General features: G+C 40.6%; 1 protein-coding gene across 1 annotated transcript in view; it reads right to left on the reverse strand.

Annotated features, from left to right (window-relative positions):
- Nucleotides 1-18089, reverse strand: part of dcc (DCC netrin 1 receptor) — a 193744-nt gene that overhangs the window by 50506 nt on the left and 125149 nt on the right. Inside the window, exons 13-17 of the mRNA XM_029516393.1 lie at nt 17851-17992; nt 13576-13686; nt 11568-11762; nt 10225-10320; nt 2179-2417 (exon numbers count right to left, since the gene is read on the reverse strand). Coding sequence (XP_029372253.1) covers nt 2179-2417; nt 10225-10320; nt 11568-11762; nt 13576-13686; nt 17851-17992 — 783 coding nt within the window. The remainder of the gene's footprint in view (nt 1-2178; nt 2418-10224; nt 10321-11567; nt 11763-13575; nt 13687-17850; nt 17993-18089) is intronic.

The raw sequence follows: 18089 nt of genomic DNA on the forward strand, positions 1-18089 counted from the left end.
TGCAGCGAAACATGATATGCAAAAATAAGTACCAGCAAAATTCCTGAAGCATACACTAACGCTGATGTGTATTTTAACACCACACATTGCTCATCAGTTGACTCTTCACGTCTTCATTCCACTTGGAGACTATAATTTGGTTTCATTCAACATTCACAGTACCAATATCCACTACTGGTGTTTAACACAGACTACAACACCAAATTACTGTTCATCTAACATGTATATTTGTATTTCTGCAGTTCTGTCTATACTTTGAATATCTGCTGATGTTACATTAAATGTTTTCACATTTGCGTTTGTATATTTCTCAATTAACGTCTTGTCATCTACTACAATTAATATTTTGGAGTGTTTTTAACTATTTAACTTATCAACTGAGAAAATGTGAGAAAGCTATTTTACTTCAGAGATCATTCAACTTTTATATCATTTTAATTCTGTAATCTGTTTAGTTGTGATTGGACGATTATTACTGCTAAAAGTCAAATTTTATTATATCATTAACTAATAAAGTTGATGTTTAGCTCCTCTTCATAATTATCTTGTTTGTAAATTAGTCTTATATATAATCTTTAATAATTCCTTGATTACCTGCTCTGTGGTTATTTTTCAAACTTTTTTCTTTCTTCACTGACCAAACAATATCCCAGTACACATAAATTATGTTTCTTTCTATTAGCGCACAAGTGACTGACCATAGTGACAGACTTAAGCATGACAGTTTAGACATTAATCACACTGGAGTACAAAAAGATTAAAGGTCAAGGCTTCTTTGCCTTCAAGGGGTGAATATTGCGATCCAAATTCCATATTTTGTCTCTGAATGGTTGATTATCATTTTTTCATTCATCCTCTACTGCTTATCCATTTCCTGGCACGGAAAGGTTAGTGCATGGAGGAAACCCATGCAAGCATGGAGCATGGAGAACATGCAACCTCCACACAGAAAGGCCACAGGCCTGGGAATTAAGTCACAACCTTGGAGGACTATCATTCGGGGACAAAGTCGGTTTCTCCTCACACAGACTTGATAATTATAAACAACATTTTTGTTTCTGTTTGCCCTTAAATATTCAAGACAATTCAAGTCTTGTTAAAGTTAGACAGTTTCCAGAGTTCTAACTGATTACAATAAAAACCAGAAGCCTGCCAAAGCTGTGTTGCCTTTCAACATCTGCCTGCTGGGAGGAATAAATATTATCTTTAAATGTCTACTCAATTATCCTGGATTGAGTTTTACAGATCAGTCTAAAAGCCCTCCTCGCTGAACCTTGTTGCTAGGCAACCACTGGGTTCCTGTGAGAATCCCTGTGTTTGAAGAATGCTGAGTGAAGTCAGCAATGAAACAGCCACCTTGGGCCCAACTGAGAGGAGTTCAGCTTAGGGAAACCTGGCTCCTGATGGCTTTTAATGATGAGAAGTGCTGAATCCTTCTTTACACTCATTCAGAAGTAAATTATCCACAAAGCATCCTACCATTATCTGGTGATTCAGTCGACTATTCTTTACTCAATATTTCATTTTACTCACTAATCTGTGTGCACAATTTAAATTTTCTCATGTGTTTATCATCAGTGCTTCCTTTGTCCTGGTTACATATACACAAATAAATATCGTCATTAGGACATAAAGGTTTTAATTTGTAAGACAAATTTCATGTTCCTGGCCCTGGGCCTTTCTGTGTGGAGCTTGAATGATCTCCCCGTGCCTGCGTGGGTTTCCGCCCACCGTCCAAAGACATTGTGTTTGGGTTAACTGGTGACTCTAAATCGTCTGTAGGGCTGAGTGTGAGTGTGAGTGGTTGTTGGTCTCTGTCTCTCTCTGTGTGTTGGTCCTGTGATGCACTGGTGGCCTGTCCAGGGTGTACCCTGCCTTCACCCAGTGTGAGCCGGGACTGGCAGCAGCACCCCCGCAACCCAGAAATGGAAAAGTGTTAAAAGATGAATGAATGAATGAATAATAACAAAATAACAACAATAATATTAGTAAAAACTTTTGTTGGAAAGCATTTCAAGTCAAAATGTAAGTCAACATCAAGCTTAAAATTATCCAGTCAAAATATTCATTACATGAGTCGAAAAAAAAAATCCCAACAAATCTCAATACAGTTGACAAACTATGAAAAATCTTCCAATTACTGTCATTTGTTCATGTGTGTCACATATAATTGTTTACCTTGTATTTTCCACTGGTAGAATAGCTAGTCTTCCACTTGACTGAGTAGTACCGGACCTCAGTGGCCTTTTGGTTCTTCGTCATAGAGTTGTCGGCCCAGGACACACGAACAGAATCCGAGGACAGAGCCACAGCTTGGACCCCCACTGGGGGTATCATGGGAGTGCTGGTGTCTGGCATGGGAGTGGGGTATTTATCAAAGAGGTGGAAGAGGTCATCCTCAGATGGGTCTATGGGGTCTGGGACGAGGTAAAGGGTAACCAGGGTATTTGGGAATAATCAGTAAAATCATATGAATTCATGAATGTGTGAAAATGAAGGTTTATACATGCAGACAATTGACACATATATTTGGATTAATACAGATTTGTGCAAGCATATGTAAAAGAAAACATTAGATGACATGCACGTTTTTATGTGTTATGTAGAGGCCATGTTTGTTTCAGCAGGGAGTGCAACAGAATTGTATGGATGAGGATGTGAAAACCAAGAGAAAAGAGAGAAAAAGACAAAGAGTAAGAAGTCAGTTTGAAAAAAAGAGGTCACACTAAACAGGAAGTGAAGCCACAGATCCAGAAATATTTCAGTAAGGATAAAGACAACCACATAGGATGTTTGAGCTGCAGTTAATGCATACATTTTATGTTAGCAACATTTAGTGATTGTGTGAAATTGACCTGAACAACCCATTTGTGTGGATCTTTGGCTTGAAACTAGAAGTGATGCTGCCTTCAGGTGCTTTCAGAGACTCAGTAATGTAAACTGAGAGAAAGAACTGATTTCAGAATGGCGCACAGTTCAGCAGTGGTTAGCACTGTCGCCAAAAACAGTTCTTAGTTCAAACCTTGGGCCTGTGGTCTTCTATGTGGGATTGACATGTCTGTGTGTTTTTTTGCTGGATATTCCAGCCTCCATGCACAGTCCAAATGTACACATTTTTAAGTTAATTGTTGACTATAATTTATCTGTTAAAATAAATGTTTGCCTCTATGTCGTCTGTGAGACATATTTCCAAGGTATGCGGTGGCCTTATCCAATGTCAGCTAGGAGAAGCAGTGAGAATAATAGATGATGTCAGATTGAGATTCCAATTTTATAGAAAATTTTCATGTGGAAATATTGTTATTGACAAATTATAATCTTTGTTATTATAAGCTTTTTCCTTTGTTTGTAAAATAATATTTACCCATTAATGTGTTGAAACTGCTCCACTGTATAAAAATAAAATTGTTCCTGACATGCAACACATGAATGCCTCACCGGGGTTGAGCTATAAATCTAATCTGATACATCTATAGGCAGCAGAACAAGATAATTGTTAACAGATGCTATCAGATGCTAACGGAGAATTGCACCAAAGACCCATAAATATGAGTTGTGAAAAAAATCACTAATTTCTACACTGAGCCTGCGCAGTGGCCATGGGACAAGTGAATGAGAGACTCAGACCCAAAGACCCTATTTTATGAGTTGTTAATGAATCAGTCTTTCCTACACTGAGAATAGAAAGAACCTAGTTTGTGAACTAATCTGAGCCTGCGGCGCGCATGTGTGGACCATGGAAAAAAGAACGAATCACTCACTGAGATGACTTGTGACTCCATAGTCATGCAAAAGATTAGTTAAAAATGAATGAATCGTTCACGTTACTAGTGAAGGACACATCACTAGTACTAAATGCCTGAACCCAAAGCCATGGAAGGTACGAGACATCACTGACCTAAAGCAAAAGATCACTGATGCCATTGCTATCATTGCTGAGGCTATGCTACAGCGAACATGGCGAGAACTCAAGTCCCCTCTTGATGTGCTTCCTGCAACTAATGTTGCACATGTAGAGGTGTCGTAAATGTGGCAAAAAAAAAAAAAAAAAAAACAACTTCAATATCTACCCCTCATTTTTTAACGATTTCCACATATTTGCCTGTTCATTTTCTTTTGTAATATATATATTTTTTTACTTTATGGACACCATGTATATATATATATATATATATATCTTCTATTGCTTATCAATTTCCAGGTAGTGAGGGGTGCTGCTGCCAGTCCCAGCTCACACTGGGTGAAGGCAGGGTACACCCTGGACAGGCTGCCAGTCCATCGCAGGGCTAACAAACAGAGAAAGACAGTTTAATTTAGAGTCACCAATTAACCTAAAGATGTCTTTCGACGGTGGAAGAAAACCAGAGTACCCAGAGGAAACCCATGCAGGCACAGGGAGAACATACAAACTCTGCACAGAAAGGCTTCAGCACTGTAGCCAGCCTGACAGAGTCATAGCTCAGTTGAACCAGTGATTCCCTTAGCTCTCAGCAGTGATGATTTTATGGACTTCTTTACAGATAAAATCAGAGAAAGAATATATCAGCTCTTACCTACATTAGATGGTAATCTTCTACTGAATACAGCAACTCCTGAATCACCTGTAACACCTTTTGTACATCTGGAATCATTCTCACCTCTGAATCTCTCAGAGCTAGCTTCTACAGTCTCATCATCCAGATCATCAACCTGTCTATTAGACCCAGTACCAACTAGCTTTTTTCTAGATTTTTTTCCTTAACTGAGCTGTTCATTCAAGAGCTGATTAATTTGACCTTATCTTTGGGTTATGTAACTCAGACTCTTAAGATCGCAGTTATCAAACTCCAACTTAAAAAGCCAAATCTTGATCCAGATGTTTTGTCCAATTATGGATCCTTATCCAACCTCCCGTTCATTTCTAAAATCATTGAAAAAGCAGTAGCAAACCAATTATATCAATGGCGGCATAAGAACGGTTTGCTTGAATTTCATTCAGGATTTAGAGCTCATCACAACACAGAAACAGCACTGGTTAAAGTCTCCAATGATATTTAATGGATTCAGACAATGGATCAACCTCCATACTCCTCCATACTCCTCTTAGATCTCAGTGTTGCATTTGACACCATAGATCATGACATTTTATTACAGAGACTGGAACATGAAATTGGTATAAAAAGAACTGCACTAAGATGGTTCAAATCCTATTCATCAGATAGACATCAGTTTGCTCATGTTAACAATAGCTCCTCCTCAGGCACCATAGCCAGTTATGGAGTTCCACAGGGATAGGTACTTGGACCAATCCTCTTCACTCTTTATCTGCTTCCTTAAGGCCACGTTATCAGGAAACACAGCATCAAATTCCACTGTTATCCAGATGACACTCAGCTGTATTTATCAATGAAGCCAAATGAAGTCAGACAGATAGTCAAACTGCATACATGTCTTGAAGACATAGAAGTCTGGATGAACCATACCTTTTTACTTCTCAATTCAGACAAAACTGTCATTGTAAAAAAAAGTTAAAAGTTATTGTACTTGGCCCTAACCACCTCAGAGAAACTCTATCTAATCATCTAATCAGTTTGGACAGCATTACTTTGGCTTTGGTGCGGGCAGGGGGGGAATAGCTTCTCTTCATTGGCTGCCAGTAAAATTCAGAATAGAAATTAAAATCCTCCTGTTATCATATAAAGCTTTTAATGGCCAAGCTCCATCATATCTCAGAGAGCTCATAGTTCCTTACTGTCTGCGTGCCTAGTAGTCCACTCCGCTCTCTAAATGGAAGTGTACTTGTGGTTCTTAGAATCTCCAGGAGTAAATCAGTGTTATCAGGCTCCTCTTCTGTAGAACCAACTTCCAGTATTGGAAGACTCTCTTAGCAATTTTCAAGACCAGGCTTAAAACCTTTCTGGATGACAGAAACTCAGTCCATCTACTCTCTAGCTATGCTGCAATAGGCCTAGGCTGCCGGGGAAAGGACTGAGCATCTTTCTCTCGCCCTTGCATCCGCTGACATACCAAAAACTATTTCTCCTAAATACCTGGTTCTCCCAGTTCTAAGTATGTGTACTGCATTTACTAACCGTGTTTCCCCAAAGTCTCTGTTTCTCTCCTTTCCTCCCCTATCTCTCCCTGGACTCATCCTGCAGGTGATGAATCATCACCTGCCCCAGGTTCCTGCAACACCTGCTGCTCCCATGTCTTCATGAATTCCATAAAGCAGCATATCTATGAACTTCATTCAGAATCATGCTCCTGCCTGCACCTGTTTTGAATATCCCCTCCTCTTGCTCTCATTCTCTCCCTACTCTACCCAGCTTTGCCCTTTGCCCCTCCCCCCATGGCTCTCTCTCTCTCCCTCTCTTAACCCAAACGGTCGAGGCAGATGGTCGCCCCCCCGAGCATAGTTCTGCCCGAGGTTTCTGCCTCTTAAAGGAAGTTTTTCCTTGCTACTGTCACCAAGTGCTTGCTCATCAGGGGATCTGTTGGGTCTCTTTAAATAATTTTATGAAGAGTTGGTCTAGACCTGCACTATACTTAAAGTGCCCTGATGTAACTTTGTTATGATTTGACACTAATAAATATGATTTGATTTGAAAGGCCCCAGGCGGGAACAGAACTCGCAACCTTCTTGTTATTGGGCAACAGTGCTAATCACTATGCCACTGATATATATGTACACACACACATACATATATATATATATATATATATATATGTACATGAAGAGAGAAAGAGACAATGATGGGGTGGGGAAGGGGGGTTGAGCAAGCTTCAGCAGGCTGTGTCATGGTTAAACTGGTCATCCAGCATCACAATTAAGCTTAGATCAGCACAGAATGCTAATGAGGGCATAGGACACACCTTCTCCTCTTCCTCCTTCACTGAATCCTTTCCTCTACTCCCTTCTTCTACCATCTCCTTTTACACTTTAGATTTATTATATCCTTCCCATTGACTCTCTTCCTTTCTATACGTTTCTGTTCTCCTTTCTTCTTTTCTGCTCTCTCCAATCACTGCATTTTTATCTCCTGTGCTCCCTTTCTTCTTACCCATCCTAACTGACATCCTTTCTTCTTCTAACATTCCATCCCTCACACTTCCTGTTCACACTGCCTTTCTTCCTCCTCCTCTTCCTTTCTTTATCCTTCAATGCTGTGCTGTTATCCTCTCCTCTCTTTTCTTCTTCCCTCTCTTTGCTTTTCCAGCTGTTGAGTAAATGGGAGCTTGGCAGCTGGTCAGTCCTGCCTCTGCGACATACAGGCAGAACTGACCCTCAATCAGCTGCCAACCTCCCATTTTGAGGCGTGTTAAGGTGAGGATGAGTCTATTAACAATGATCCCATGGTTCCAAGTCAGTTTTTAAACCCCTTATTAAAATAAATATTAAAACTCTAGCAGATTTCCTCCTGAAAGTTTAGGGGGAATTCAGCTTGTTCTGCCATGACAAGACTGAAAGCTTGCGTGTCACTGTTGATTAACTTGTAACCAGTTATTTGCTCTTGACTCTCACTCAGCTAATATGGTCGACTGCATGTTTTCAGTTTGTTTATATATTTCTGCAGTGCTCCAAATATGTTTGGGAATCTCTGTCCAGATACTGGCTGTGTGTGTCTGTAGAACCACATATATGCACTGTTTGAGAATTTAGACGAGAACTTACACTCAACAGTAATTTCTACTGTAAAATGTTACAGTAGTTTTCTTGAGTGCAAACATGGGCTAAAGAAAATGTAAGTAGGATGTTGATGGCCTAAAAAATAAAAACGCGATTCAAGCAGTTTAAATGGATCCTGTAGTAGCCTGGTTTGCACAACTAAACATATCAGTAGCCCAAGTTGTTGTTTAACAAGCAATCCCAGAAATTTCATTGAAAATTTAAAATTGTTGCCTAGGGCTTTTCTCCAGTTTCCTTCCAGCATCCAAACAGACATCATGTTTAGGTTAACTGATGACTGTAAATTGTCGGTAGGTCTGAGTGTGAGTGGTTCCAGCACCCACCACAAACCGGAAATGGACAAGCAGTAGAAAATTAATAAATGAACATACTGTCGTTCACTATGACATTTCAGGAGTCACAGCACCATGACCTGTGCTACCTTGCAGCTACAAGCATGGCCTCTCGTGAAATAAATACTTTTGTTGGCTATTATTTTGTATTTCAAGCAGAAAGGTAAACAACACCACCCTGTTAATCAGAGTGAGTGACCTTAATTTTACATTATTTTAGCTTAGTTGTCCTTTGAACAAATACAGGACTCAGTCTGCACAATTTTAAAAATGTTGCGATTGTTGTGATTTTGTATAGAATAAAAACCCACCAATTAAATCCGGGCTAAAATGCATTGTAACGTGAGTTACTGACATTTGTACTGAGTAAACTATTATCAACTTTTTTTTTTAGTGCCTTACATTACCACATTACAGTAACCTTTTTAACATGTTACTCCCAATACTGTTTACTAACCAGCCGTGATGTAGTTGCATGGACCTAACCCTTTGCATGGAACTCAACAGCAGCAAACATACAGATATTTTGAACTACAGCAAACAACCCAAAGATATTTTTCATTAATCTATAACAGAATACAATTTACTGAATAATTGTGTGTCGTTTTTTTTTTTTTTTTTTACCTTTATGACTCCTTCAGGCCACTCCTTACTTTGGAACAAATTCGCTTTTTATAAAATGGCAGTAATTACTATGCACTGGAGCCTCTGGGTGGCAAGCATGATGGTGTAATATGTGTGGTGTAACAGGCAATTTCATAAGCACAATAGTTCCAATTTAAAGCATGGTGAAATAGCAACACAAAGTAGACCCACCAAACTCACAGAAAAACACATATCATAATCAACTAGCCTTTACAGACTTTTGTGCATCTCTTTACCAAATTTGCCAAATTCTAAAAGAAACCATGAAGGACCAAGTTTATCAAGTTGTTGTTGGGTTGCTTTGTGTGTCACTGTCAACATGGAACCTTTCAACATAACACCAACTCTCTTTCTTCACTCAAAATCATATTGCTGTTGTTGTCTGTTCTGCTCTTTGGTCTTTTTCTGCTTTCCACTTTCTTCCCCAAGTTTTTTATTGAAGTATATTGGATGTCTCCCCTTTCTCCTCAACCGCTCATCTTGTCTTCCTTCCTTAAAGAAACTGCTATCAAAGACACCGAGACTCGGCTCGGAATAACTTTCATCATCAAGAAGTTTAATCTTGAAAGCATTCTGTAATGAAGGTTGAAAAATCTGAGTGGCCTCTGCTTTTGGTTTTTCTTGTCACGATCATCTCATGATGGGGGTTGAAAAACCTCAGAAATGTGGGGTTTTTATGAGAGTAATAAAGGATTTATGTCAGCTGCAGGCTGCTGGGTGAGCAACAGAGGGTCAGCTGTTTAATTCATAAGACGAAACTTTGCTGAGAGTTGGAGGTGTTTCATTTATCTTTCTTCTACAGTTCATAGTCAACAGGAAGAGCTAATTAGCCACACATGCATGTGTGCACACATACATTCACACTATGGGTGGTGAGAAGTTGGGATGAGCGAGTACACCACTATCCGTATTATGTTAAACCATCTACACTATCTGTATCTGTATTTGTACTCATAAGGGGTGGGACTTAAACCAGAAGTGGGTGTGGTTTACATAAAAGTTGTATTTTTACGCCTTTCTCCATGAAAATGAAGGCAAACCGAAGGGACAATACAACTAGTGTGTTGAAATAATCATCTGACATGTTGAACTAATGTGTTAAGCTGACTACTGGACAGTGTTTTTAAAATTGTGCCACCAATTGTTTTCCCCTCCAGTGGGCATGGCTTTCGGAGTATGATCACATACTCCAAAGAGACCAAAGAGCAGAACAGACAACAACAGCAGTATGATCTGTCCTATCACAGGACGCCCTGAGGAGGATTTTCTTTCACCCTGAGCATGGATATCGACTCTTATTACTTGTACTCATCAAAATTGCTACATCCGGCTCAACCCTAGTGAGAAGGGACCTCTGCATATATGTATTTATATGCATGTGTGATTTCACAGGTGTGCATGTACAAAACTTGTGTATGAATCCTGTGATTACACATCTAGGATTTATTTATAAATGGCACTTGTTGCCTTTGACAGGGATTTCTTAAAGAGAGGAAAGCCCTTTTTTCATATCACAATGCATTATAAACATGTACACACAGATAACTATGATTATTATCTGTGGCTTGCGTATGATCCTACCTGTCAGAGACCGAGTGACTGCACTCTCGTACAGAGGAACTCCTTCTCCAGCATTATTAAAAGCCTTCAGGGAAATCACATAATGTGAGCTTGGCTCTGAGAATGAGATAAACAGAGATATAGAGAGAATTTATTTTCATCATATTTAGCAAAAATGACATTATAATTGGCAACACAGTGGCATAGGTATTAGCACTGTTGCCTCACAGTAAGAAGGTTGGGCATTCAGTTGCTGGCCTGGAACCTTTGGGTTAACTGGTGACTCCAAATTGTCCGTAGGTCTGAGTGTGAGTGTGAATCGTTCTTTGTTTCTGTCTCTCTCTGTGTGTGGGCCCTGCGATGGACTGGTGACCTGTCCAGGGTGTACCCCACCCTCGCCCAGTATGAGCTGAGCATCCCCGCAACCCGGAAACGGGTGTAAAGTGGTAAAAGATGAATGAATGAACATTATAAGCTGAAGAGGTAACTTTTTCTATTTTTTTTCCTTTTTGTGCTTCTGACTTGACTGTTACATCTGTAGATAGCAAATGGCTGTGAAGAAATGATGACTGAAGACATATGAACTGATTGTCATGTGGCATTTGATCGTACTCTTCATGTGATGATGCTGTATATTCTCTCCTTGTGGGATCAAATGCTCACATCAGTTAAGCAAACATTTGCTCCACTCCCCAGACATCTCACTACATGAATTAATGATCTCTATGACTTGTAAATGCCATGTACATATGTGGGCTTGCTCCCATGTGTGCACACGACATAAATGGCTGGATTTTATTTTTTCATTACTTCCCTACTACGAGGTCTGAGACAGCGATTTTCATGTGCCTATAAAAGTTCATCCAATTTGATATTGTCTTCTTTGGAATGAAAATTGCTTGCAGTTGCTAGGTGGGATGTTTTCTTTCTTCCTTATTTTTTGACCTCTTAAAATTCAAGTTCCACTTTAAGCTTCTTTCTGATTAAATTCCTCAAAATTATTGATTGCATTTAAATACAGATGTGATCATCATAATGCATTAATAAAAGGGATATACATGCATATTGTTGACAGGCCCATGCTCAGTATTTTTTATATATTTTTTTTTTTGATTCCACAAATAAAAATATTCTGTATTTTTTCAGATTTCTCTCTTCAGCATGAAGAAAGCTTAAACATTTCTTTCCTGAATAAAATTTATTTACAAGTGATTCTTTGTAATTTCCTAAAGAAAGGCTGCAACAAAGATGGAACATTTGATCATAATTAGACTGACAGCACAGTACACAGTTTTAGTGTAGCCAAGGTAGCTTGTGCAGCTGAATTGGCAGAGATGGATTGTCAGCATTAACTCTGTCCTCACCCAGGTTTTCGATAGAGTAGTATCTCTGCTTGCTGTCCACCCTGACTGTCTCGGCATACGGACTTCCCACTCCATAGCCAATGATGTAACCACGGACCAGGATGCTGGGGCTCAGGGGTGGAGTCCAGGACATGATGATGCTGTTGGGCAGTGGCCTGACATGCAGAGAGCTAGGCTGGTCAGGTACCTGACTCTCTGTGAAAACACAAACACAGAACATAAAAACATAAAATATAGTAGTTCCTGCACCTCCAGCAGACATCTACCCCAGTTTTGAGTTCATACAGCAAGTATTTTGAGAAGCTTTAGTTAACAGATGCCTAATCAGCCCTGACACACTGTGTTGTTCCGGAGCATCAGATTAGATCCGATACACTTGCTCTTGGTCCTCAGGAGAACTGCTCAGTATTACTCATTGAGTGATGATCCATTAATGTGAAATTTCCGTCTGCCTCTGTCTATTCCTGGAAACACAGTTAGCATGGATTTTGTTTTTATTTATTCACGTTTAATCTCAGCAGGTACCTGCTGGAGTCTTACCCTGGCCTCAGTCCAAGGTCAACTTGTGCAATTATTCTTGTAAAAATTATTGGATGGCCAAACTTGTTTGAGTTTCTATCTTCCTTCCTTAATTCCATGTTTACTTCCTTCCTTTCTAATACATGCTGGCCTAACTAAAGCTCAGTGGTCTGTTGTAATCTTCAGGTGTACAGTAAAAGCTAACAAATTTAATTGTCTTATAAATGAAAAACTGGTTTTCTGTGCCAATCAGATTAGGGTTTTATCCTCTCATCCTCTGGAACAGCGGTCCCCAACCTTTTTTGTGCCACGGACCGGTTTAATGTCAGACAATATTTCCACGGACCAGCCTTTAAGGTGTGGCGTATAAATGCAACAAAATAAAATTATACGATCGGCATAAAAACTGTGCTATTTTCTAAATGTCATAATAAACGTGAATCCACTGTGCACTCGTATGCAACTTTATTAGCAGCGTCATCGTAACATCCTCTCTGCCCCCTAACCCCGAACCTAAATGAAGCTTTCTTTTTCATGGAAGTCACAGGCTCTTCTTCTGTCTCCTCACTGGGCCTTTTCCCCTTCACAAAGAAACTACCCTTTTTTAATCATTTCGCTAGCTTGTGGGTTTAATTTTAGCGGTAACGTATCACGTGACCGAGACAAGCTCAAGAGTGAGTCATAGACAGATGTAACGGAGAGAATCCGGTCATTTTTCAAAATAAAACATAGCTCAGATTCAGATAATAAATAAAACATAAATAATGTATGTTATTTATTCTTTCTGCGCGGCCCGGTTCAAAAGACCCACGGACCGGTACTGGTCCGCGGCCCGGGGGTTGGGGACCGCTGCTCTGGAATGTTTAATCGTTTTGATTATTAGCTGTCATGGCTGAGTGTCATGCATATGTCATTTACAGGACCTGCTGGCGATACTCACAAAAATTTAATTAACTAAACGAGAGCATGAAAAACATATCCTTTTAGTTTTTGTCCAAACCTTTTCCTCATAACTTTTCTATTATTTATTTTCAGTACTAATCTATTTTAAATACCACTCTGCAATCAATTTATTTGGACATTTATTAATATTTTTATGTGCCACAACAATAATAGCTTATTTATGTAATCACAGTCTACTGATACTTTTCCAGCTTCATGGTGAGCTTTATATATCATAATGTTTTATTTGTTTTAAATTCTGTGCATTGATAATATCCTGTCTGCTATTTTACTTCCATGTCCCCTTCATTTCCCCTCCCCCTCCACTTCCCTCTCCATCAGCCTTCTCCCCTTCAATATTGACACTCATTCCCTTCTTCCCTGGAGGAAACCTTCCCTCAATCCATCCATCTCAGCCCTTGACTGGTTAAATGTTTATACGCTTGTATGGACATTGGAGGTATTTGCATGCTTTTTACAATGCTTACATGCATCACTGCGACCAAACACACACACAGATAGACATAGTCTGTCTGTCTCCTCTTACCGTCCAGATCATTCTCTGGTGTCTCAGCTGTGTGCCAGTCACTGGCTGGACCTGTTCCATTGACTGTCATAGCTGCAACCTGAAAGCTATACTGACTGCCCTTCTCAAGACCTGGTTGAAAAAGAGAGAAAGCGAGACACAGAAAGAGTTATTTATAAGCAAACGCCATACAGTCGCACACACACATACATATCACATGTATGGGACGGCTGAGGGTCATTTTGCCCTGGCTAGGACCAATACTGGGATCCCTCCTCTTTGCAGCATTCAACACCTCCTTGGGTCCAATTGTCTACTCATATCAATGCTATGATGACTCCCAACTTTACCTGTCATTTCCACCAGCCGACACCATCGTCTCTGCATATCTGTGGGAATATTATACTAATATCTTCCATATAAACACATTTGCAGTACACTTAATACAAAAGTGTTCAAACTATGTTGGAGAGGACAAAAGCTAGTCTAAGTAAGTGCATACTCTGATTTATGTCTATTTCCCTCTACCTAGGCCTATAATTTAAAAAGTAATACATTAACTTTGATGTCTTGGTGTAGTTGTTGATTTAAGACCCTTCAGCAATTGCTTCTCTTTAAACCCATCTATGTTGTTTATGTACAGTCAATGTCTGCAACACATTTTCCAGTTGAAACATCATGTGGAGGAGATGTAAATGCCTTAACACAAAGCTCTAGTGGTGAGGTTCCGAGGAGAATGAAATTGTATTTTGCTGGTTTAGTGGTAGAAGATTTACTTACTCTAATTTTGCAGAAGTATTTTGTTTTCCAAATTTCTGTGAATTGTTTACAATTAAATGTTAAATCCGTTTCCCTTTAACATCATCAGTGAAATTTCTGTCCATAAAAAATTATAATTACTGACAGGCTTGCGGCTTGCGATAAGGCAGATCAGATTCAATGCATACAGACACACCTGAACACAAACACACACACTCACTGACTTGTCAGTGGTGAATGGATTCTTGCGTGGAAAGAGGGATGACTATAACCATTAGTGGGAAATGATGTGAAGGAAGTTGGGTGTCATTAAAATTGAGCTTATAGCTAGTGGTTTTTTGAAAGTACAAACACACAAATGCACACACATGTAGTTGTAAATGCAAGGAAATGTGGATTTTTATTTCACAGGACAAAAGAAAAAAATACATTTGAGTTAAAGCGTCCTTTAGTAAAGAGCAGAGAGTCCAGAAAACACTTCTACAAACATTATTAGTTTGAGTACTCAAACTGTGCTCACTGCAGCTGTGTCCAACCATGCTCCTGTTATCTGTGGTATATGTAAAAAGACATTAAAAAGAAAAACAAAATCTAGATCTTACATGTCTCCTCCTCTGCTGGCTTGTAGCATTGCTAGCCTGTAGTCAACAAACCAGGCGTCATTTCTTGCTATGCCAATCAGCTATTCCTTAGGCTCAACCTGGAAACAAACCTACACCAACTGTGTTTTCCAATTATCACTTCCTGTCAGGATCCATACGTTAATTTGTATGTATTTCCTCTTTTACATTGTAGCTTGTGTTCTGTTGTGTTGCTGTAAATTTTACTTTTGCCCTCCTTTGTTTGATTAAATCCCACTCCTATGTGTCTCGTTGGCTCCCCTCTCCTGGTGTATTTAAACCGTGCTCCCCTTCCCTCCTGTGGTAGACTGTCTTAGTTACATCTGTGAACAAGCTCTCTCATGTTCTGATCTTTGTTTGCCTCCTGTGCGTGCACTTTGGTCCACACACACCTGGCATTCAAACTTTCTCCCATGAGCCCAGAAGAACCAGTTTACCATGTTTGCCAAGTGCTCACTTATCTTTTTGAGAACAAGCTTTTTGTTAAAGCTGAAAAATGTGAGACACACGTTAAGTCTGCCTCATTGGCCAGTTCCTGGAACCTGGAAAGAGTTGCAACAGTTTTTTGGATTAGCAAACTTTTGTTGGCAGAAGTAGGTATGCAGGGAGAGCCCTTGGCCCCCCAGTGCACCCTAATCCACCACCCAGCCATCCAACATCACCACCACACTCTCCATGCCCCACCCCCCACCCACAACACAAGAGACCCACCTGGGTGCCCTAGCAATGCCTCCGCCACCAGCAGAATGCCTGTCGGGGGGAACAGTCCCCACACCCTAGGAGGGGAGAGAAGAAGCAACAAGCCATCGCACAGTAACCAGCGTCGGGCCCACAGTAAGCAGGCCTACAATGGACCCATCGCCACAGAATGCAAGCAGACAAGGCACAGGCACAAGGCCCCAGAAAACCCCAGGACACAACGGAATCTCGGGCCACCAGGCCCACGAAGGGGAGGGCGCCCAACACTGGAGGAGGTAGCCCCCTGAACCATGCCACGACTAGCAGCAACTGAGTCTCCCCTTTCTCAATCCCTGTTTAAGCAGCATAATCCTGTACCGTGAATAAGTGACCCTGGTAATGTGTGGTGCACTAAGATTGGGGAAAAGGAGTAGAGAGGAATCCAGCTGCCCCCCCATCAGGACCCCGCCTGCACCCCCACAGCTGCATGGAGATCCTGCCCACCACAGGTGGGCAGACATGGCTGTTGCCCCTCCTAACCACGGCCTTTGAATCTGCTGCATTGTTGATAAATCATGCTGTTCATCTACACTGGATCCACAGACGTAATTTCTGACCGAGAGCCCCGATTACCAAGTCTGAAAAGGATTTTGCAAGACCCTTGGAATTTCAGTGATCCTCACCTCTGGCTTTCATCCCCAGTCCAATAGGCAATCTGAACAGGCCAATCAGGCCTTGGCGGCCACCCTGAGTTGTGCATCAGCTAAAACCCCACTGCCTGGAGCTCCGACCTTCCTTGGGTTGTCTACACTCATAATTCTCTTACCTGTTCACTGGTCTCTCACCCTTTAAATCATCATTTGGTGACCCCCCCCCTTTGCTTCCAGTGCAGGAGGTGGAGCTGGCTGTTCCGCCAATCCAGGAACACATTCTTTGTTGTAGTAGGAGGTGTGGAAACAGACCCATGCAGCACTTGAAACATTCATGAGCTAGCGCTCAGTGGTCTGTGAGCCTCCACCAGACCCCAGCCCCTGAGAACTGTCCAGGTCAATCTATCAGATTTTATTATTGGATTTTTTTCCCCTCCTTATTCCCCCCCGTTGATGTCTGCCACTGAGGGCTGGGTCTCCAATAGCTGACAGGCCAGGTGGGTCACCTTGAGGCCCCCTAAAGGGGGGTAAGGGGATGTTATAATTTGCCAGTGTTGGTGTTTTTGTTTTTGCCTCCTTGCTTATTTTTTGTCAGTTTTGCGTTCTCCCCTATTGGTCTCAGGCTGGGCAGGGCTGACCCACTTTCAGCTCGTACATACACCACCTCCTTGGGTGGTGGTGTACTGATGATCCACTCACACCACTGCTATGACGACAACTCCCAACTTTACTTATTCTCACCAGCTGACGCCACAGGCTCTGCATATCTCCAGGTATGAAGGAAGACCCCCTTCAAATGAACCTTGCTAAAAGTTAAACTTCTGGTCACCCAATCCAGCTGCTCAGGCATCCCTCTGTATCTTGAAGAACCTCTCAAAACACATCTGTTCTGAGAACACCCCATGCCCTAAAACATGTCCAACTAGATTTTATTATCATTTAAACTATGATGCACTTTTTTGTTCACTCTCCTTGTGCTCATTAAACAATATCAGTCCATTCATTCATTAATTTATCTTCAACCGCTAATCCATTTCCAGGTCGCAGGGGCTGCTGGAGTGAATCCCAGCTCACACCGGGTGAGGGCAGGGTACACCATGGACAGGAACATCAAATCATATCAAATTTATTTATATAACACCAAATAATAAAGTTACACCAAAGCTCTTTACACATAGAGCAGGTCTAGACCAATGTTTTTATGGAGCTGTTAAAAAGACTCATCATCCTATAAACAGGTGAAGAACATAACATTTTCTGATCACTCTAACTTTGGGTAAAAGTATATTCCAAATGTAAATGTAATATGGAAAGTCTGGACATAAAGAGGCAGCTTTGAGTGAAATTATTTTTGAAAATATACAGTATATAAGGTGTTTATAATGTGTTTAGATATGATGAAGTTTGATACTACATTGATTTACTATCAACAAATAAAATTCAGAGCAAAATCCTCTAACAACTGTGACTGTGTATCAAAAATCTTACATTTCTTATTGCATAACATTACCAAAGATAATATCGAAAAATCTTTAACTTTTTGATTCAAACTAAATAAAGTAATAATAAAGTTGTTTGCCTAGATTTACCTGTGAACAGGTACCAGAAGTTGTTGGGTTCAATGGCCTCTTGATCTCCACGCCGACCGGTCTTCCTGTATTTAATCTTGTAAGCAGTGATGATGCCATTCTGTGCACTGCGTAGTGGCGGCTGCCATGATACCTTTATACTCTAAAAGATAATTAAGGCAGAGAAAAGTCGAAGTAAATGAATTAACAATCTTATTAAGGAAAGCGACGTATTTTCAGGAGCTGCTGGGCAGTGACAA

Source organism: Echeneis naucrates, chromosome 12, assembly GCF_900963305.1.
Source record: "Echeneis naucrates chromosome 12, fEcheNa1.1, whole genome shotgun sequence".
NCBI lineage: Eukaryota > Metazoa > Chordata > Actinopteri > Carangiformes > Echeneidae > Echeneis > Echeneis naucrates.